This window comes from Meleagris gallopavo, chromosome 8 (genome assembly GCF_905368555.1).
Source record: "Meleagris gallopavo chromosome 8, MGAL_WU_HG_1.1, whole genome shotgun sequence".
Taxonomy (NCBI): Eukaryota; Metazoa; Chordata; class Aves; order Galliformes; family Phasianidae; genus Meleagris; species Meleagris gallopavo.
Window position 1 is genome coordinate 27,633,065 of NC_139411.1, and position 23,807 is coordinate 27,656,871.

The 23,807-nt window shown below is 34.1% G+C and overlaps 1 protein-coding gene across 7 annotated transcripts in view; it reads left to right on the forward strand.

Annotated features, from left to right (window-relative positions):
- ATRNL1 (attractin like 1) overlaps positions 1 to 23,807 on the forward strand; it is a 435,859-nt gene that overhangs the window by 152,995 nt on the left and 259,057 nt on the right. For all 7 annotated transcript variants that reach the window (XR_014884915.1, XR_014884914.1, XM_085230235.1 and 4 more), the window contains exons 22-24: positions 17,436 to 17,530; positions 18,132 to 18,210; positions 19,297 to 19,454. Coding sequence is in view for 5 of the 7 variants with exons in the window: in XM_085230235.1 (XP_085086361.1) it covers positions 17,436 to 17,530; positions 18,132 to 18,210; positions 19,297 to 19,454 (332 nt within the window). In the remaining 2 variants the exon portion in view is untranslated. The remainder of the gene's footprint in view (positions 1 to 17,435; positions 17,531 to 18,131; positions 18,211 to 19,296; positions 19,455 to 23,807) is intronic.

Here is a 23,807-nt window from a genome sequence, read left to right on the forward strand (position 1 = left end):
TGGCCTGAGTTTCTCTTAACAGCAGGGCGTGGATTGAGAATGCTTGTTGTCTGACCGAAACTTCTGCAACTCTTGATGCAAATACCCACTGCCATATGAAAATTCAGCTATTTCCACCTCTTGCTCTCTCCCTAACGGGCCTAACTCTTGCCTGCACTCCTCCCTCTTTCCTGTCTTTGCTATCCTAAAGACCAGAAAGGGGGAGAAGACTGGTGTTGATCTAGCCCTGGTATTAACATCAATTGACTGTTAACTAAGTAAACTCTAAACCTAGTTGGATAGCACAGTTTATTTTATTTTCTTAATTATTTTTTTTTTTCTAGTAGCGTTATAGGATAGTAAGCACAGTATGAGTGTGTGTGTAGATATTGCCATGACTGTAGAAGTGACGTGAGTACTAATAAGAACAGAAGAACACTTACAGAAAGATCTGGCATGATCGAAAAGAATGATATATATATATATATATATATATATATATATATACACACAAACACACATATATGCAGACGTATGTGTTTAAATATATACGTATGTATGTATATATATATATATAAATGAGTTTTATATATCATGTTGAAACATTATAGATGTTAAAAAATACAGATGCTATCACGGGAAGATAAACAGCTGAAATGTCATCAAATTCTACAGCTGACAGGAACAGCTCATTAAACATCAGATTTCATTCTAATGTGGCATTTTAAATCTTGGCAGCGCTGGACATGAGTACTTTCCCTACTTGGTTAAAATTATCAAAACTTAATAAAAGTAAATAGGACATTCATAATAGGGCATGCAATATTATATTATCCAGATTGTGTGAAAACTGCAGCCTATTGCTTCTATTAAACTTATGTTAATTTCATTTTTCATGACTTCTCTGCATGGTTGAAAAATCACAAGAGCAAAAACAAACTTGTCAGAGTATGAGAATGAGAACAAACCATAGATATAAAAATTAGAAAAATATTGAAAGTAGAAGAATGTATGAGCAGCTGTATGATGGTCTATCTGCTCTAGTACCGCAGTGCGAGCAGCTGAATATGAATATCAGGGAATACTATAGGAAATGGATGACTATATATTGATGTTTCCTTCTTTACATACAACAATTTGCAGCTCAGGAAGTTCATGAGAGGGAGGATTTCTTGGTCCAGGAATGTTGGAAATGCCACTGTTCAGGAATATGAGAGAAAATACTATGCAAGATTTCTTATAAACATTAAAAAATAGAATATATATAAAAAACGAGGAACTTCATTAATTGAAACATCAGATTTGTTTGCCTTTGTAAGTGCTCTTGGAGAGTGAGTACAGTTGTGCTTCTGGGTTGTTCCTTTGTGTTTCTAAGAAGGAGGCTCAGTATCTCCAGACCCTTCTGTTAGAAACCAATTTTTCTGTGTACAATTGCAAGCTGATTTAATCTATATAAATGAATTTTGAATGGAGGCCAGAAATGGTTGTTCAGCTGACTTATGCATGTACGCAAACCATAAATATAACATTTTGTCGTGATGCATTTGTATTTGTTGTTGTTATTGTTCTTTGGTATCTGAGCCAGTGTGATGTATAACAGTGACACCTAGATAGCAAAGTATGCATCCAAATTGCTGGATTAGTTCTTCACACGTCAGCGTTAGAAATATGCTGCTGTCAGAACCAGTGCTCCTGGGTGCAAAGAAACATGCAGCAACCAGATGGTTTTAGACTGATTGGAAAGAGTCACTGGGACAAATGCCACTTCTGAGATTCTGATCTGGATCGTATTTGGACACAGTGCTTTAAATCATAAATGGATATATAGTTAAACCAATGCTCTAGAGAAATGAGAGTTTAAATACATAATTCACGGTATGTTTTTACATAGAGGGTGGAGTATAGGCTTGCTTACAATCACTCCTTTTGAAAGGATATTGTACTTTACTGCATAAACTTCTTTTAGAAATCTGCATTATTAAGGTCAAAAGCTTTCAAAAATGTCTGCACTATGTACGTTACTTTAAATGTCTCAATTCCCATGCTACATTTCAATCAAAGAGGGTATCTGTTTCTGTTAACTACTCTGTGCAGAGGCATTGACTCTTTCAGCAAATCAGTACTGTGAGTATAAACTGCGTTATTCACTTGTGTGGTTGTCAGAATTTCCAGATGAGTAATTTAGCACAAAGCATTCACAAATCCTCTCTGTTTTTTGTCCATTCTGTTAAAGTTCTCCCAAGTAAGAGTGAGCAGAAATGTTTCCTGTGATTCAAGCAGGGCTGAGCTACACTGCTGGAGCAGAGCTCTCAAGTGTTGCCTGTTCCACCAAGACAATTCCTAGCCAAAGCCCATGTGAGTAGCCAGCTAGGAAAAGGCAGTTAAAAACTATACACAGATATAGCTTTGACAGACCTTTGTTTCTGTCTCCCTTTTACTGCTTTAGATGTGCTTAGAAGCACTTTTCCTTTTGGAAACTGAGATCAACAGTGGTAGTTCTTCTTTTGGTTGCTCTTTTGAAATAGGCAGCAATAGTGGGTTACGTGGCACTTCAAAATGTGGAGCATTCATAGATTCAGCAATGCACACCAGGTGTGTAGTTGCAAGCAATAAAATTAGAATAACTTAACAGTTTTTATTAATCACTTGCTTATCTTTGGGTTAGACATCTTTGGATGTATGGCTATATGTAATCTCAAAGAGAAATCAGAAGAATCTTGTATCTTGCATTCAAAACGATGTGCATTATGTTTCCAGGATAATAGTATAGACTTTGCTATGTTGCAGAGCAGGCCTGCTTTCAAATTTGTGGGAGATTAGAACATGACCTTTGAGAAGGATTAGAGAATCCAAGTATGTGTAGAGGTCAAGAGGGATGGGTCACTCATGAAGAGAATTAAAACAGGGATGGACTAAATGATTCATGGCCTTTGTAAAGTTAAAACCTACTTATTGATTCCCCCCCCCTCTTTGCCAGAATATCTGTCTCTAAAGGAGATTTGTTGGATTTAAAGCCTTTAGAAGAGAGGAAGCACTAATATCTGTCCATAAAAGTGGCTGAAAGGCCATACAAATTTTAGCTGTTTTCCTAGCTTTGTTGTGTTTTCTTCCACGGCTCTAATTTTTCTCTCAGCTCAATGTGTTAGTAAATGTCAGCTGTGCAGTAGAGCATCAGCCACTGTTTCACATCTCCTGGGATGAAGCATATAAAAAAGCATGGTCCCATCTGCAGGAATCTCAAGGTTGAGATGTACTGCAAAGCACTGTCACCACTCAGCTTTCCTTATTGGCCAGTGGACGTGAAGGGAGGAAATGTAAAGCCAGGGAAAGTGTTGCTGAATTCTCATTGTTCATAACTAAAAATATCCACCGTAACAACTAGTGGGGAAATAATACTTGTAGATTTAAAACAAATCCAAGGATATCTCTAAGTTATTTTATTAATACATTATTTTCTTGTATTTTACTTAAAATGCATTTCATGGAGAAATGTGATAGTGTATGAGGTATTAAATATTTTGTAGCATTTTTTGGGAGTGCAATATGAATAATAGGTTTATGGCTTTACAATGCAATTCCATACTGTCAGCATTGAAACAATTATAGATCTTCCTTGTTTCCTTGGCGGATGTGCAGATAGGATGGCAGTGTTCAGTTCTCTCAGTATATCAGTGACTTACCAAGATACTTTCCTAACTGAAATTGGTGAAGAAGCACAAAGTGTGTGTTCAGAGGATACTCTTAAAATAAAATCTGGTATCTGTGAAGAGAGCTCAACGGGAAAAAGGGAATTTTGCTTCTGGCTGTAAAACCTTGTAAGGTTTATATTGCAGTCCTGGAGCTCCATTAGCCCCATTACCGGATACTCCAGGACTCCAAAAAAGGCAAAATAAAGAGGAATGACAGTCCTTACCCATTCTCCCTATCCTTCTAAGGAGTAAAATTTTAATTTTGAATCTTTTAAGGGACATTGTTATGCAAAGTGAGTGGTGTCTGAAACAAACAGACACTTAGTTTTTATGTTTCTTGTATCCCTATTTATATAAAAAATTTCTTTTTACTTAAAATTCATCTCGATAAAAATTAAGAAAAACAAATCTTAACTGATTTTTGATATCTGCATCTTGGGTAAAGGTTTTAGTACTTTTTTAGAGGTGTTTATATTTTTCCTTTCTGACTTCTTGCTTGTTTGTAATAGCAAACCATCTTTCTGTGGGGGATAGATTTTAAAGGTCAGTAATTTACGGCAACATCTTACTTATATTCACTTCTTAGAAGCATCACTTCAATACTATCTTAAAGCAGAACGGTCCTCAGGTAATGCATTCTTATTTATGTTGTCAAAATACATTTCAGGCCTGGGCTGAACTATCAATAGGTCAGACTACCTGGTGTTTCCTTACTATTTGAACATATCTTTTTTTTTTTTTTTCTTCACCTTATAATTCGAGTTCTGATATAGGCCACAGATATAAGTAGACTCTGAGGAGAGTTGTTCTAGAAGCAGGTGGGTGCAAGATCTGGGATGGTGCTTGGCTCTGGTTGCTCTCGGCTTATGAGTAGTTCTCGTAATCGATAAGGGAGAGTAGAAGATGGCTGTATGTGTTAATAGCTGTTGAAATATGTAATGCAACCTGTCAGCAAGAAGATTAAATGTGATTTTTTAGCACTGTGTGTGTACATGTGCATGTATATGCATTTATGACCTTAGAGCGTGACATCCTTTATTAAAATAATAATAAAGATCAAAGAAAGCATGCACTAGAGGTGGCTATAAAGCACTAGATGGCAGACTTGCTATTCTTAGGAAAAGATTAAACTCAAGAACATTCCAAGGAGAGTGTTTTAGGAAATAAACAGCAAGTAGCACTTTTAATAACACTGTTAACAGAGATTTTCCAGATATTTAAAAATTTTGTTGAAACTTAAAGGGCAGAAACAATAAATTTACACTACTGTAAAGGTGTTTGTTTTAGTTGAGTTGTGAGATATGTACTAGCAGTTAGATTCTCTGCTACTGGTGTGTAGAATTCCTGTTGCTTTTTGGGACAGCATTAATTTAAACTGGCTACATATTGGAATTGTAAAACTGTCATGCTTGACTTAAATTAATGAGTTTCTCCAATTATATCTAGCACTGATTGACTTTGATACAGACTGAGGCAATTTTTATTATTTATAAATACATAAGAATGTCTGTCATTGTCTTTTGAATATTCAGGCTTATACAAATAAATTCTATTTACACAGAAATGTTAGTGTTTCAAGACTGTAGTATAAAAGATTATAGTTTGAATCAGGCAATTCTAGGTAGTTTTAGAAAAGATTAGTCTCAACAAACTACAAACATTTAAAAAAAAAAAAAAAAAAGCAACAGAGTGTTTGCCCTAAGCTAAAATAACCACACAAATGAATTGTAGCCTTCCAAGGAATTAAAACAATAACCATACCAAGCTCCTAATTAAGTATCACGATCTCACCCCAGGCTCTATGTACTCATTTGCCAAATGCTAGGTTGGCTTGCAGTTGGGCAGGCTAAAGAAACAGTTTTGTTGCCAATCATCTTCAGATTTTGCTATGAATTGGCAAATCTTTGTATTTATATTTATTTTAACACTGGAAATTTTTTTCTCTGTGTATCTGTTTCAGAAAGCACACTTCAGTTTTGAAATAAGGATTATTTTCTTTCTCTGATAGTTTTTACTTATGTGTCAGTGAATATACCAACTGACATCTCCTTGCATGTACTATTTATCTTACTTTTGCCAAAGTAGATTGCTTAACTTTAGTGACAATTTGTTTAGATACACTTTTTATTTAGACTGCATTTAGCCAATGAAAGATGGCTAAAGATGGAGTAACCTAAATTTTAAGCAGAAGCTGATAGGGAAATATTTAAAGGTATGCAAATAGAAGTCTGAATTAGGTTCTTTCATTATTTATATGGCTGTTCCACGGATGCCATAATATTTAGTAAGTAACTACTACTACTGCATTTAAGTACTACATAAAGTTAAGAAAATATAAGCTATATAAATTATGATTATTTATAAAATACTACTCTGAAAAGGGAAATTCTGGACTGGAGAACTCATTCAAAAGAAATACTTTTCTCTGTACTCTAGCCCATGAGTGAAGCATTTTTTTAATTTAGAAGGAAACTGATCCAAAGATCTGTGTATTTGCAGTATTTTATTTAGTTTACTGACCTGGGATTCACTGAGATGGGTACTTTTTTGAGTTGTTACATTGTGCTTTGCGTGTGTTTTTTCCCAGCATGTCCAGAGAGAAGTGGACTGTCACTCCTCAAACACCTGGGAGGCCTTACAGCTCCCCAAACCTGATGCTGTAAGAAGCAAATAGAACAGAAAAGTAACCATCAGTATTCCTTTAGCTTCTGTTGGAGAAGGAAAATCCAGCTCTTTTACCTTTGTGATGAGTTTACAGTTGCATTGCTTCTACTGCTGACTTCCTAGGGAAAAGAGAATTCTTGATCAGAGAGACTTTGAGGAGAGATCTGTAGTGAAATTTTGAACCAGTTGAAATAAGAAGAAAAAGCAACAAAAACACCTGGCTTCAATAAGAAAGGGGCTTAAGGTTTGTATTTGAATTTCTGCTGGTTCCTTTGGGAGTTCTTCAAATGGTCTAATAGCTTTTCTATGTCAGCTGGAATATTTTTTGCCAGTGGCTAATATGAACTGCTTAAGGACAGCTTAGCCTCTTCCATCATTACAGCCTGAGCACTTAATTAACTGTCTTGTTAGCACAAGACTCACTATGCAGGTGCCTTGAACCACCTAATCTTAGCACACATTTGAAAAAATCAAGAGAGTAGTCAATAATGTTTTCTGCTTTATAATGAGTGGTGTGAAGCCCTTACAAGGTATTTGGATGAAGGGCGCTGATCACTGAAATATATTGAGGGTCATTTATGCCTAAAGACAATGGTAAAACTTTGGATTTCATGAACTTTAAGAAAATTTATATTATGTTGAAATGTGGTTATTATCAAATTCAAATTTCTCTTTGAATGGCTAACAGCTCAATTTCAGCATATTGTAAAGTAGTCAGTGACTCCTTGTCACTTTTTCTTAGCTTGAATTGTAAATATCATTTTAAAATGTATTGCAGAAATATAACTCTTTGGCAGCAAAGTGTAATTTACTCGTCACTAGATATAAAGGGTAACACTGGGAAAAAATGGAACTGCAAACTGTGTGAGGTCAAAGCGCGGCAATGCACATTAGCAAAATAGATACAATAGCAAATGACATTAAGGGAAATTTGAAAAATATCACTGTCAAGAAGCATGAAGATACACTGGTATAGAAGTAATATATATGCATTTGATTTGTCTCTTTATATTCACTAGCACCAGTAAATGAATATGCTTTATTGTGTTACTCCCTTAAGGAAGTGCCATGACCATCAGAATAATTTTGTAAAAATGATAAACTGGGCAGAAATTTTTTTAAAAGGGCAAGAATCACACTTTTTTTTTTTTTTTTTGCCAATAAAGTGACATTTTCAGGATTATAGTCTTGTTGAGTAGAAATGTATATCGCTTCTGTAGAGATCCATGAAAATGCAGCTAGGCGGATTTTCAAGTATTAGAACTTTTAGTAACATTAGGGACAGCTAAGGAAAGAAAAAGTGAAGGTAGGACGTTATTAAACCAAGCAGTAGGTTATATGGTAGAGAAAAACTGAATTTATTTTGAAAAGACAGTGCAAAACTACATCACGTAGATAGATTGCTTTCCTTGTGTTCGTTGTAATGGATTCCTTACCACAATACTAGATCTTTGAAGTTCAGATGTAGAAGATATTCACTGTCAGTGCTTTTTCAATAATGAAAGCAAACAGGCTGTCACACTGTTGTCTACATTTTGTTGTTATTTTGCATGATATTCCAGTTCCTAGATAAGTTGTGTTAAAGAGCTCATGTCTGACATCTATCACAAAGTGGAAATAGCTCTGTGTTAAGCTAGTCACTGCTAGACAAAGCAGTAAATAAAAAAGCGGTTTATTCTGTTTGTGCACTTTGGTTAGCAGTACTTTCTTGTGTGGCCAAAAAGGTCATGAGTTAATAAAAACACAGCTGTAGCCGGTTCCTGTTTCATAGAAAAAAATAGTGCAATGAATATTACTTTTAATGTCTGACAGCTGTTTGGGGTGGAAATTGAATATTGCAAGTTATTTCAGAAAGGAGATTATTAAAGGAGGTATTGAGCCCTGCCACAGTGGCCAAGGTTCCCTCTCTGAAGCAAAGAATAAATCTCCACCGAGGAGTGGGTGACTGAGAAAGATCAGCAGTTCAAGGCTCTATTTTTCCTCTCTGTGTTATTTCCATTTGGTTAGCTTAAGCAAATAGTTTATTATTTTACATGCTTAACCGCCAGCTCTACCAGCTAAATGTGCAGGGAGTGGGGAAAATAATCTGGATTTATTTTTTTCTTACTAGTCTGTATTTTCTCTCTGTTTTAAAGGCTCCATAGGCAAGACTAGGCAATATTTGTAAACAAATTGAAATTTTAATATTTCATCAATGAGCCGAAAGCAGTGAAAATTTTATTATTTAATTGAAATACACCCGATCTTATTTTAAATGAAAAGATTCATATCTTACCTATCTTAGAAGTTCAAATGCAAAAATCTTCTACTGCCCATTGTGAGAAAGCGCTTTAGCATATAATTTTTTACAATGCAAGTACCTGTTGCAGTTCATGATACTATAATACAGGAGGCTGCACAGTGGAGTATACAACATGTATTTCTATTCAGTATTAACTGAGGCTTTCCTGAAAACGTTTGGGTTTCATTTGCTACAAGGGATTTTAATCCTCAGAGCTAACATTGTTTAATTTTTTAAGACACAACAAAGAATATCAGCAAAGTTGAAACATCTCGACTTCAGTGTACATTGTGTGTTTTATACAACTCATGTGGAGCTGAGCAGTATGGAGTAAGTTCTGACATTTGGGACTGTTGATTTAAGGTTTCATAAGCAAATATCAACTAAATGATTAGAAAGAGGAAGAAAGAATGTTGAAAACACTGAAATATTAAAGGAGAACACTTTTTGTGTATATTTGTAGCCAGTTTTCAAAGGGTATGTTCTGTTTCCTTGTGATACTTGATCACTCAGAGGTCGCTGAAGAGCTGGGAAAAAAAAGATGATAAATGTCCAACTATGTAGGTTGCTCCAAAAGTAATGCCTCTTAATTATTTCCATGGAAACTACAAGAGATTCACAGAGCACAATAGCAAATTCTAGCAGCAGATTCTCAGCTATAGACCTGTTTTTCAAGATAGTTAGGACCAATAGCTATGCATTTTTCACCAGTGAAGAACAAGAGCCTGCATGTTGTAAGCAGCTATCTTAGAAAGAAGTAAGCTGTCTTTAGAAAGTTTTGGCTGAGGTAGAGTGAGCCTAGGCTATTAGCAACATTTAGTTGAATAAAATTTTAACGTGATCATATTTTTCTGTGTCTGGCTGTCCCAGGATAAAAACTGACAACTTATAATACCTTTCCAAATAGAAGCTAACATTTTGCAAGAGAGAATTTCTCTTTAAATAAAATTTAGTTACTCAGTTTGTTGATTATGACAGCAATCCCTATGTCTTTTTGTAGTCCTTTTAGCGTAGTTTATCTTTTTAAAGTACATTAAAAGAAACACTAATTTGTTGTTACTATGTATTTCCTTTATTATAGCTTTGAACTTCTGTGAAATTCATTCTCACATGCCTTCTCTACATGGAAAGAAGCATTTAATTAGAAATTGCTGGAGTTTTTTAAAGCTCATTCCATTCTTACTACGTTTATCAAAAATGCAAATTTTGCTAGTTGATAGTAAAGTCTTTACAATAAATGACTTTTTGTTTTGTCACAATGGACAAGCAATGTTGGACACCAACATATTTTAATACAACAATGAAAATGAGGCAATGGATGACAGAAGCAGATGATAGAATGAATTAAACAGCTGCTCTGAAAGTTCAAAATAATTATCCTGACTGAAAATAGCTCTGGTAGTAGTCCCCTAACTTTGTGATACAAGCAGAACTTATTTTGGTCACAAATGAATTTGATTTATAGCATTTGATAATGAAACTTGATTTCAAAAGCAACACTTCTGCTGACAAAGTTGAATATGAATAGGGCTGTTCTCAACAAACTTAATGAAAATAGAGAAAAATCGCTTAGAAAGAGCAAAAGAGAGGCAAATTGTCTGTACACTGAAGAGGTGGAAGTATAACTTTTAGAATCCTCATGAATAGAGAGTTCCCTAAATAGAAGAATGTAGGTAGACTGACTGATGGGGCTATGTAGCAGTCATGAGTGGGGTTCCTGCTCTAGCTTCAAAAGTGATTTCAAGAAATAAAAATAGAACAGTGCTATTTTATGGTGTGTCTGTTCACAGAATTAGTGTATTTGGTCGTGCAGAATTATCATGAAAATGTACCAATTCAGGCATGTAATTGTCTTTTTTTTTTTTTTTCCCCTTTTACTGTGAAGAAAATATTGAAATAATGTTATTGGTAGCAGTGAATGATTAAAATATGGTATCTTATCTGTGATCTTAAAAGTTTTTGTTAATATGTACACAGCTGTGTGTAAGGCCAGACATTTATTCAGTGAATGAAGGGGGTATTTCTATGAAGGGTATTTCTATGACCTGTACCCTGCAGTTAAAGAAAGAAGAAATATTGAAAAAAAACCTTATGTTATTGTTCAGGTGAAGATCATGTGATCCACAACATTTATAAAACATTACTTTTCCTGTCACTGTAGACAAGCAATTTTTGGGTACTAACGTGTTTTAATACAGGACTGAAATGAGGCAGTGGGTGACTGTTAGGTACAGACAATGGAATGAATCAGCTACTCTGGGAGGAACTAAGTGATGTTATGCGTGGGTCTGGTAGCGCAGTGCAGGGCTCTTTGACATGTACTGCGGTACTTCTGGCTACGAACTACTTTGAACATTTTTGGGGCTGAAATACTGAACATCTTTCTCTGAACGTTTGCGTGTAATGAAAAGTTTTTGCAATTTTATTCAATTTTAGATATGCATATTAAGAAATGATGTGACAGAATCCGTAGGAGAAAGGCCACCAGTCAAAAGCATGAGTCCCATAAATATATCCAGCTATACACATCCTTGCTAGGAATTCAGATTCAGTCTTTTCTTCCTGATGGAAAATGGGATGCTCTATTGGAAAGAACAGGCAAAAGGGAGGTGCAGCTCAAGATAAAAACAATCCTCTAGAATCTTCTTCTGTCTGGTCAAAATTGCTTAATAAGAACCCCTTTGAAAATGAAATATGCTATGTAGGCATTGAATGCCAGGAAAGTGGAGGAACTAATTTCTAGCACAATTATTTTTGTTCCTTAGTAGGACAGGATCATGTAATTATTAATATCACATCTATATACTCTTTCCCCAGAATCTTTCCCTTCAGAATAAAAAGAACGGAATTGTTTGTGGGGTACATGTAAGTGATCATGTAGCTGAATTTATGATCCTTTCTTATTTTCTAGAAAAAGTTGAAAGAATGATAGTGAGTGATGGAAGGAACTACAAAATAAGAATGATCATATGTATTATTACTTAATTTGAAATATGAAAAAGTCATACTCTAGATATTTTCGATTGGCTACTCGTGATTAATGAATGTTTTAGTCCTTGGTCTCTTTGTTTCATTTCCTGTCCTGTAATAATGGACTAATAGTGCCTGCTCATCTCACAGTAATATTGTAACAAATTCATTAACTTTTCTGAAGAACTTAGAAAATGATAGTGATGAATACTGTAGAAAGCCACGTTAAAAATTAATTCAGTCTTGGAAAAAGGGTTTGTGTAGTATGTAGTAAATGAGGCATGGGCCCAACACCAAGTACTGAGCAAAGAACAAAGTGTTGAATAGCTGCCCATTAACAGAGCACTCACCCAAAAATAATTCACAGACAACCTTGATTGTAGTTCATTTTACAGTCCGAATATTCCTCTTTAACATACCTTTTTGTATATAACTTTATCATTGTTATATTACATATATCCATGTTTTAAAAATAATAGCATAATTGTATATTCTTAGAGGGTTTTAGTGGCATTTAGTAGAATTTCAAATCTCTTGAGGTTTCCGACCAGCCTTTGTTCTTTTGGGAATATTCTTGTATTATAGAAAGCACAGATTTCTTTTAATTTAAAAGCTTAAATATCAGAATAAGTCTGCTCCCCATTGGATGTGAACAGAAAACTCCCATACTAGCTGTATTGAAAGGCATGGATTTCATTAAAGAAAGAGCTGTTTCTTGAAAATTAACAGTAATATTAGGATTAAAGAATTGCTTTGAAATTTATTTTCTCATTTAATTAAATGGCTTTCTTTGCCTAATTATTGGTATGTTCTTACATGTGCTCATTACTGACATTTTGAATTGATTTTAATGATTTCTTTTGACAGTGAAAGCCATCAAGAGGTTTGCAAAATTTTGAAATAGCAATATGAAAATGCTCAATAACCATGAGTCCTTGTTATTTCTAGCTGTTGATGATGTTGGGATTGTATTGTGGTCTAATATCCCAATGTTCTTTTTCTATTTTAGTCAATAATTTTTAATAAAAAACGAAGGAATGTCTTGGGAGCAGAAATTAGACTGTGGGACTCCTCCCTGCCTACTGAGTGCCTGTGTCATTTGACTTGCTCTTGTCTCTTTCCCTCTGTGTGCAAACGGAATCCTTTTTTCCTGGTGGCCTGAATCCTCCCACTGCTTCTCCTTTGACTACACTGAGTTGACGGAGGCATATATCCTGCTAGACAAAAATAAGACTCAGTTTTTATACTATCAAAAAGAAGGCAGCACACAATGTGGTGGGATCTCTGCCAATGACCAAGCACATGTCTGTGCTGAATTCTTCAGGAACTGAGCTTAGTATTTCATCACTGGGCGGGTTGTTTGGGGACATTCAGCTCTAGTATACCCAGACTGTAGATTCAAAGTACAGCCTGTGCTGAACTAACAACCGAGTTGTGGGTTCGTTAAGTTTATGAAGGAGATTTCCAATTTCTCTAAAACTTTTCCTAAGAACGTTTAGACATTAAAATTCAGAAGGGTTACAGATTGCACTCTGGCATGTGGCTGCTTAAATTCTGTCTGCTTGCCCCTTTAGTCATGTGTATCATGTCTATCAGATTTGAGATGAAGATCTGGGCTGCAGAGCAAACATGCTAGGTGTTTTACAGTCATTTGTACCAGCCCAAAGTAGGGGAGATTATTGCTGTTATTGTGTGATAGTGCCTCAGTGACTTTATCTTGCTCATTGGCATAGAGAAATTCTGAACGTAAATTTTAAAATATATTTATTTCAAAAAAAAAAAAAAAAAAAGAAAGAAGTAGGCAGTGTAAGCATGAAGGATGTTGATGGCATAAGAAAGTGAAGTACTGGATATTAAAATTTTACTGAAACAATCTAAAGCTAAAATGGAAGTGCATAATATTTCAAAAGATTGGGGATGCATAGAAAAACAGGTAACTTAAGAATTGTCTGTGTGTTTCAGGTAAATTCTTTTACAGTTCATTTTTTAAAAATTAAAGAATACAACCATCATTCTGTAATGTCATTAGCATTTCTTCCATAGTTAAGAGAAGAATATATGCAGTGTTCAACATAGTTAACTACCTGGTCTATTTAGAAAATCATTATAATGATTATATATATCATTATAATCATAATTAATACTTCGTGAATTAAATTTGAGGTTGAGAATTTAATTTAGGTTGAAGAAAAATGTTTTCAACAAAGGTGATATTCATAGTCGAGAATTTTTAACATTTGCTTTTATCATTTAATCATTGAATGTAAAACCAAATGTAAAATGATATGTGGAAGATATTTTAAGAGAAACTACTGCAATGTTCACATGCATAGCCTTGTTTTTTCTTACAGAAAAAATGAAACAGTTGACCAAACAAACCAATTGTAAAAAAACAAAAAACAAAAAACAACAAAAAACAATTATATAAATTGTAATTCTAGAGAACCAAGCACTATAATTCACTGAAAGAATAGTCTTAGTTGATACTGGCTTTTGAAACATAATTGTTATTGATAACATTTTTATTTCTAGCACTTCTTGCAGAAGTCTTGTTGGTTGAATTTGTTTATTTTGTTTTCAGAGCTCATCAGATTTTAAAACTTTTGCAACCTTGTTGTTTGTATAGATCAGGTAGTTGAAAATGATTGCTTTTATCAGCTGTTGCTTCAATGGTAGTTTGATTATTGTGTTTGGTATTTGGTGTCTATGTGCTTTTGTTTTTTTCATCTTATGCTACATATAAATACAGAAAGATTTCTAAATTTCTCTGTCTGTGATACAGATTTATTTCCTGATTTGAACAATCTGTTCTGCATGTGTTTTTATAAACAGAGGCACTTATGATATGTCTTGGATTTATCCAAAGGGTAATAACGCTTGTGGTTGACTTGATCAAAATTTACAGTAGAAACAAAAATACATGCAGTAAAGTCTCAGGCTTTTCTGAATTCCTGATTGTAATCATACGTAGCTATATATCAAAAGCATGCATTAAATGTATATTTGAATAACAATTTAGCTATTTATAGATGTTACTATTCAGAATGGATCGTATCATGCAATTAAATTTTACTTAAAATTTTGTATTTATTTACATGATAAGCTGTCTAGGCATTATGAACTGGGAGATACACTGTGACGTACTGTGTAACTGCTTAGTTTGTTTATGGGTATTTACTGTACGTTAGCACAGATTGTGTATTAGGTATTACATTCAGGATGGGTTTTCGCAGCATGAAGTAAAGCTGCCTGATACTGTCTGGAGAAGGAAACCTATGAGAGGAGGAAGGTAGAATAGGATCCACATACAACAGAGGAGTGACTTCTTTACAGCCCTTTTTAATTTCTACTCTCACTTTGAATTTCCTCTTACATTAGTTCTTCTAATTTACATTCTAATAAAATCTAGTTTTATGGAATCTATCCAGGCAAATTTTGCTCAAAGTTTTGGCTCACTGTGAAAATAAACCATTCTCCAGGCTGTGAGGGAAAATAAAATTAATTCTTTAGCAATCCTCTGAGTACTGAGAAGGAATGTTGCTAAGTATCAGCTCTTTCATTTGCAACTGGTTGACTGGTTCTAGAGATTTTATCAAGGCCTTTTTTGGCCTTGCTACTCATGATTATTAAAGGACTCATTGATCCCTTTAATAGGGATCAGTCTCTGCTTCCAATCTCTTGCTGTTCTGTTACCTCTGTATGATAGATGTAATGGTAATATTCCTATTTTGATATGGTACATTGGTATTAGTAAAGTCAATGAGACTTTCTTAATTATATTTACATAGTTATAGAAGTATAGTGTCAATAATTTAAAATTTAATAATTATTCATCTTTCACTTGTATAAGCTGAAAATACCTGATCAAAACTCCTTACCTAAGTTTAATGATAAGATTAACTTATTTAAATAATTGAAATTTGTTGACTGGTAGTAGATAAAGTGGACTATTCATGGTTTCCATGGTCATGGTAATTCCTTTCATGCAACTTTTCTTATTTTCTTTCTTTGCTCAGTGAAATAAATAGTTACTATTTTCTTTAATTGTTAGGATGATACAGTGGGCTGTATTCACACTTCATTGATCAACTGGCTTTTTTTCTCCTCAGTCTGATTTCCCATGGGATACAAGACTGTATTTTTTTCAGATTATATGCTGCTATTAAAAAGGTGGTTGTCAGCAAACTATTGAGTCCAACAGAAGGCTGACATAGCTTTTTCCTTTTTTGTCTTAATCTATCACTCTCTTTGTATTTACTGATTTTGTGTTTATCATTACTTTTAAGAAGTTATTTTTAATATTTTGCTAGTGTGGTTTTGATAGCTAGCACAATGTCATCAAGAGATGGATCAAAATAGAGCATGGTAATCATTCATTAGTGTCTAGTGTCAAAGATCACTTGGATCTAAGCATATTTTTACACACACATGTATACTTACACATATAAAGCTCTCCTTATTTCCATTGGTAGAGAAAACATCAGAATCTTTTGATCCTTGTAGGACTGTGGTGATTAGATTTACAGTACTTCTGTTAGGTCTGAAGATATTTGCCCCTGTAAAAGAGCATTTAAGATCCACCCTACCCACCTCTGGATACTGACTGACTGTTGCACAAGGATTATTAAACTGCTAACACAATTCGTGTCTCTCAGGGCTCTTGTGATTCTTGACTGTCTAGTTGCCCTGAACAGTGTGTGCTGGGGTTCTCCACAGCTGTCTCTAAGATGCAGCACAAGTTATCCTTGTTGATGGGGTTGTCTTGCTAAAAAGCTGCTTCACCCTGATAAATAGAGTCTGATTTACCCCTGGAAATTCCTTTTCAGTCATTATATTTATATATTTATATGATCCTACTAAGACTCAATCTACTTCCTCCAACTTCAGGAACTCAGTAAGTTGTCTCAAAATCGATGTCTTCAGCCTCACTGTAATCATTTTATTGTCCTTTCAGGAAGGATTAAATATGACTTGGGTCGTCTGAGGGTGTTCCTTTCTCCCTTCTGTACTTAAGGCAACTTTAGTTGGCCATAAGAAGAGCACTGTTGGGATTGAGTGACGGAAACTGCATGGGTAGAAACAGCATGGCAATTTCTTGCCTCTGTTACTTTAATAGGTTGAATGAAAATTTGTAGGACAAATGTAATTTGCGAGTGTAATAAAATCTGAGTCAATGCTACTACTTGCTTCTCATGTATGGAAAGTTTATATCATTTGCCATTTAGAAAATGGCTTAGAATTCTGGCAATCTGGAATGGGTATGTTAAATGATTTCTATCCAGAATTCCACTGTGCCACTTCATTATTAGCAATGTTATTTGCTATAGTATCATGCCTTCAAACTATGTAATTTTATGGTAGTTGTACCTTTTTTTTTCCCCCAAAACTTTAAACCTACTAATTCTGAGCTGTGGTATAGTAATGTAGCTACGTAAACTGTTTTACACAGACACGGTAAAACTTAGGACTGGAAAACTATAATACTTGAAATATTCTGAACATAATATTTGAATAACCATTTCAGAGTAACCTTAGGGAACTGGTAGCACTCCAGCAACACTTGATATTGTATTCTGGAATAATCAAGGGATGATGACTCTGTGATAAACTCAATTTCTTAATTTAGTTATTTTTTGTCATTTTATTTTTTGTCATTGCTTCACTTAATTTTTTTTTATTGCTTTAACACATTGTATACTCACAAATATTTATAAAATGGAATGCATGTGAATACGTCCAACTTTATGATTTTTAAAATAAAAGTGAACAGTAAAGCTTTTAGGTAATCAAATAATATTTTATTAATGTACGAACACTTGTTTCTATTTTTCTACATTCTGTTGTGCCCACAGACAGCCTTTTGATTGATTACCAATTTACCTTCAGCTTGTTACAAGAAGATGATCGTCATCACACTGCCATAAACTTTATAGCAAATCCAGAACAGGTAAGAAAATACGATTACCTGTACTGATGAAGATTTCAGTTGAGTTGATCATAATGAAAGGTCTATCAGGTGCTTATAAGGCACTAGAGATATTTCAGAATTTTATGGAAACTGATAATATTCCTGTGCATTCAGTAAGAATTTTTTGTAAATGCTAGATCCACTAGTTCAAATCAACTAATATTCCAAAAATGTATCAGTTGGTTTTATCTTCTTGTTCCCATGAATAACAAGCTGTAACATTGCCCTGAGCTGAACTAAAGGAATATACTCTTCAGTGAAAGAATGTTTATTAACAGATAATTTCTGAATTCTGAGATGTATCTTTATGCCATGTATTTTTTAATTTATTTTTGCAAGGATAATTATTTCACTATTTGAATTACAATCTGAACAGATGTATTGTATGCTTACATGTGACCCATCCATATCAAAGCAAAAGAGACTACTGCTTTTGCTTCTGAAGACTGCTTATTACAATTTCTGTTTAAGCTATAAAATGGAAGAGGAGCGGAAATCTGTATTTGATCCTGTGAACTAAGGCTATAATAAATAAATTCTGATATATTTTAACTTAATTTTTTTTTTTTTTTGTATACAGTCAAATAAAAATTTGGATATATCAATTAATGCATCAAACAACTTCAACCTCAATATTACATGGTCTATTGGTTCAACTGGTAAGGATAAATTTTGGTATGATGTCTTTTTCCCATATGATTTAATGATCCTTTAAGCTGTTTTAACCTGATTGCCTTTTTGTTACTCATTTTGATAATAAAACTTTACAAAATCTATTCTTTTGCCATTATCATTATGCCATTATTAATTATATTATTTAAACCTCAGATGATAATTTGCAATCTGAACAAAGCTTCATTAATATGTTAACTTTCTCTCCTATTCAATTAAAATTACTTTGGTAGGAAAAGCTTGTAGCCTATTTAAATTTTTTAAATGACAGTGTTATGAAATGCTGAGATTTTAATTAAGATAAATTGCTTCCTTAACTACTGTAGAGACTGAGATTTTAATTTCTTTGTTTCAGTGTTCAAGCTAAAAATTTAATTATTAACCTTAACATTGATATCAAACAATAAAGTTCTTCTGTGTATGCTGATAAAAGGAGCTGCTTATCTATTTTTCTCCAACTTTCAACCCCATTACTCTTCTTTGTTTTAGTAAGGAGGAAGAAAAGCCTTATTTAGACAGTTTCTCTGAATTGGTTGTATTGACTTTCGGAAAATACATCCAAGGAGAAGTATGATGCTTACATGAAATTGTACTGAAATAAAATACAAAATAAAAATGTTTTTAAGGAAGGTCAGAGTTTGTCTTACATTAACTCATAAATTTCTTCATCAATGTATTTATGAAATACTTTAATATACTACAGTCAGCAAATTCTAGTACTTTAATGTAGAACAAATCCAACAGCGATCCTATGAGGCTTTTATTGAAATTGAATGTAAATTACCAGAGGTAACTTCTTTTTCTAAATTTCATGCAACTTCTATCATTTTTTTTATTCATTCACAATCTTTTGAAAGCAGAGTAAGAGATTTAGTAAATTCTCTCTATATATGAAATATCTGTTGAACCATTACATTGTAATAAAGGGTAATTAAAGTTGTAGAAGGCTGAAACTAAAAGCAATTCAAGAATCCAAGTTTCATTTGCCAGTTTACTTTCACACCTTTTATTATGATTAATAAGTTTCATAATGCTTTGTGTATGTATATATATATATGTTGTTGTTTTTTTAGCTGGAACAATATCTGGAGAAGAGATTCCTGTTGTTTCTAAGGCAAATATTAAGGAATACAGAGATAGCTTTTCTTGTGAAAAATTCAACTTTCGGAGCAACCCAAACATTACATTCTACGTCTATGTCAGCAATTTTTCCTGGCCAATCAAAATACAGGTTAGTACAACTGTTTTGAACTTATGAAGATGTAGACATCTTAGTTTCGCTTGTACAGAAACTGTACAAATAGTATATTTTGCATGCTATATTATTTGTGTGTAAAAGTTATATTTTGATGTTTGTGCTTTTTTCTTCCTAAAATGAATCAGACTTCAGATTGTCAGTTTTAAATCTTAAGTTAATATTATTGAGCACATACATATATTTGTAATATATCTTATTTATTTTGGTGTATATATAAAAGACGATATGCAAAATATGTATGTGATGACTATGCATGTATATACCTAGATGGTTTTGTGTAATTTCTTACTAATCATTGCCTTTCTTAGCTTTTGGCTTTCTTTAAAATTGAATGTCTACACTGTTCTGTAGTATTTCAAAGTTCAGATTTAACATTAGGTGCATTTGAGTAGAATTTATATTCTTCTTTGACTGCATTTGAATGAATTTTGTTGAGGATTTTCTGGGGTACTGAAGTACTGTGTGGTGGCAGACTCAAAGAAGTTGGTGCAGTGATGTGTTATTTCTTTGCTGGAAGATTCATAGTTTTTATAGTTACTATTATTGTAGCTGTATTTGTAAATGCTTTGTCACTCGTGCCAAACGAGAACTCTTTTTGTGGGCTACCAGCTTTTGACTATAGCTAAGCTTTTCTTAACCATAAATGGAAGCTGTAAATAAGTTTCACGTTGTCAAAGGATGAAGTTACGTAACTTATTTACATTTATTTGTGCACTTTTATGCATAACAGAGATGTTTTTTCTAGTCAACAATCCCACTTCCCAAGGATAGACCAAGTTCAGTTGCTAGAGAGCCTTCCTAAACAAACAAACCCATGAAGCAATTAAATTGTAAATGCATTACATGCCAATTTCACCTTGAAGACTGAAAGATGCCTCTATCATCACTGTAAGACAAACATTATTAAGGTGATGCGTTTTCTTATGATGTGCAGCCCTTTGTCAGATGTTGGAAAATTGCCTCTCCTTCCTGTGCTGTTTCCACTGCAGTATAAAATCTTAATGGCAGTGTGTTTTAATACTTAATAAAGATAATGCCTAATCACGTTATATCCCTTTTTTTTTTAATCAGCCTTCTATTTTCACTTCCTTACCTGCCTTAGATGCACAGATTTTGTTTTTATTATTTATTTTTTTTAATTGTGAGGACTATTGGAAGTTCACTTCTCTCAGGGGTGATGGTGTTTGGCTATCACATTCCTTTCCTGTCCTGCTAATTTCTCAGAGAAAATTTCCAAACTGATGTAAGTCACAGATTTTATGCTGAGGAAAAGGAATGCTAAAGTTCAGTTATGGAAACTAAGCTTTGAGATGATAAAGTTGTCCTCAGTGTTTGCTTTTCTAAATTGACAAGATTAATATTTATTCCTCAATATTTTCATGCCGGGATTTGTTATTCTACAAGGAAGTATGTGAAGTTCACATTAGCTATATTGATTTTGTAGTTACCAGCATATCTGCAACAGATAAAATATAGGGATAATGAGCAGGGAGCTTTTCAGATAATACATTTAGGTTTGTGTGATACCTTTATGATTTCATGTATAGTAGAAATTTTTAAACTCTTCCCAAGACTAAAGATTAAGAAAAGGAGGTCATGGTTTATCCCAGTCCAGAGACTGTAAATTCCAAAGCCAATATATTAAAAGAGCTCATTTAAGGTCTAATATTCAGGACCAGGTACATCTGTTAGCATACCAGATTTCACTTCCACGTTATCCAAAGGTGGCTGAAATCAGTCTATTACTCTATTAGAGAGCATCTACTTAGAAGATGATAATCCTTACAAAAATGATGTTGCTGTTACACTGATGATAAGACTCTTTGGGGAGTCCCTGGAAAAATACTGCTGATGGATTAAAATTTCAGTTAGAAGTAAGGATTTTTTTCTAGTTATTCTCTGAAGCTTTTCTAGCCAAATTAATGTTCCTGAATGAGCCACCTTTGCTTTTCTGTGTTGATTGTACAGCTATCCTCATGTCCCAGGGGCTTTGGATGTCACAGAAAGCTGGCCTGCGGTTAAGTGCTCTAGACACTGAACTCTATGTGCCGTGTCACACGTATGATCTGCATGTGTTACACTGCATTGGTCAGATCACATTGGCTGACAGCATAATGATATTTTATATCAACTCACCACTAAAGGTTTCATTTAGTCCTGTTAGAGACAAAGAAATTACTATAACTTCCATGAGAGGTATTGTATTCATACAAATAAGTAAGATAGCAAAATGAGATTTAGCACATGCTTTTGGTAGAGGGCTAAATACTTTCTTCAATACATCTAATGTTATTCAAATGCAATCTGAGTACCAGTGTTCTATATCTATATTATTGGTTATGATTTGTGAAGAATAGATTATATAAAGACTTCCTAAGAAAATAGAAATAGTGACTTTACTTCCCTTTTAACTGATATTTCAGGATGTGTTCATATGCATTTCACCACTTTCCTTTTATGCCTGCTATGTTGACACCGGAGTTAAGATTACTTGTCTTTCACTGGGAAGGTTTTGCTTTGGGTGCTACAGTTACTGCTCTTACCAGTGCAGTTTCTATAGCAGAAGGGCCAGTAGCCCTGTCCAAATTACCTGTATTACTTCAGTTTTCACATACACAAGAGAGAAAAACTGTGCATCTCATCAGCTGGCTCTTTACATGGATAGGTGGCTTACAGTTGCTCAGGTACTTTTATTATTCCTGTTATCTTTTCAGAAAATTTGGATTCTTTTTCTAGACTTTAACAAATACGTGATGACTCTAACACAAAATATCTTCTTTTGAAATGTAATTTCCTGCCTTTGAGAAATGGAAATGGGAAGATTGTATTCATGCATCAACTTCCTGAAGAAATGTTGATCTGTGGTAACTCAGCAGCAGCAGCTTGCTACCTGGTGACCCATTTTGTTTTTTTATGTCACTGGTGAGCCTAATGATGATCTAAAAATCCAAGCTTTTCAGCCCTGTGTACTCATAAATTACTTGCCAGCCATGGTTGAATAGAGAGACATAAGCTGTATGCATCTAGCTATAGATGTCCCCGTTCATTGCTGGGGACTTGGACTTTTGAAGGTCCCTGCCAACTCAAACAATTCTATGATTCCATGATCATCTTAGCTGTTAAATGCTTTTCTGGACAACAGCACTTTATGAATCTTTTGAGAGGATGTCTGTATAAAGTATCTTTGTTACGAGAGACTTCAAATATCCAAGTAATTGAACATGATTTTTCATCCAGGTTCATCATCTCTGTGTTTGACATTCTGAATTCTAAGAGTAACACATCTTTCATAGTCCTGACCCTTAATATGTACTGATGTTTTATATCTCATTTAAATAGGACTCCATCAGAAAATGCAGTTATCTTAAATTGACTAGATTTGCAAACAGAGTATGTGGCAAAACCCCATCACTTTCTTCTGCTCATTTTTATTTTATTTTGAGAGTAGATGTAATTCAAGCTCTGCTGGTAATAGAATTTCAAGGCTGTAGCATTTATTGAAAAGCAATAATTCAGGATTTAGCCAGCAGCTGTAATAATGGTCAGCGGTCCCCAAAGTAGCCAACAATCATAAAGCTTAGGCTTCTGACAGCTATGCAAATATTAATAACAATAATAACAGTACGCTCTTCAGTCTCTGGAAACTAACTTTATGGCAAAAGATTTTCATCACTGAAGTTAGTAACATATTTTTCATCTTTTCCATTAGTTGTCCCACAGTCGGAAAAGTAACAAGTGCGTGAAGCAAGTAAATCCCCTTCAGATGCTGTCCTGACTATGTGGTTGATGAAATTCATCCCAAAGGGCAGCATTCCTGCTTTTTGATCATCTGCTTTCATGCCCCTTTACCTCTTTATAAGTGTCAGCTGTGTAAGTCTCACCTTGTGCCTAATCAGCAGCATTTTCTGCCAGTTTTAAACAGTTTTTCGCCTTGGCACAGGGAATACCATCACAATTACAGCTGCTCAGTCCTTCCTACCTGTTCCATCAGAGTGTGTCAGCTGTCAGTTATTAACTTGACTAGCTCAGCTGTGTCTAAGAATGATTCACACAGTTACTAAGACTCGGGGGAAAAATGAAATCCTCTATAAAAAGCAGAAGGTAATAATAACTGTTCAAATAGTTATTTTCTTTCCTCCTGGAATGTGTAAATGGAAGATTCACAAGTGTCAGAGTTTTAATTGGGAGGGTCAGCTTAATCTGTAGGGTTCAGCATCAACGAGAAAGAACTGCCTGCCAAGATTAGACTTAGGTTTATATTTAAAGAAGAAAAATCCAAACAGCCTCATTCTTCATTTTTGATCAAGGAATACTTCATCCCTTATA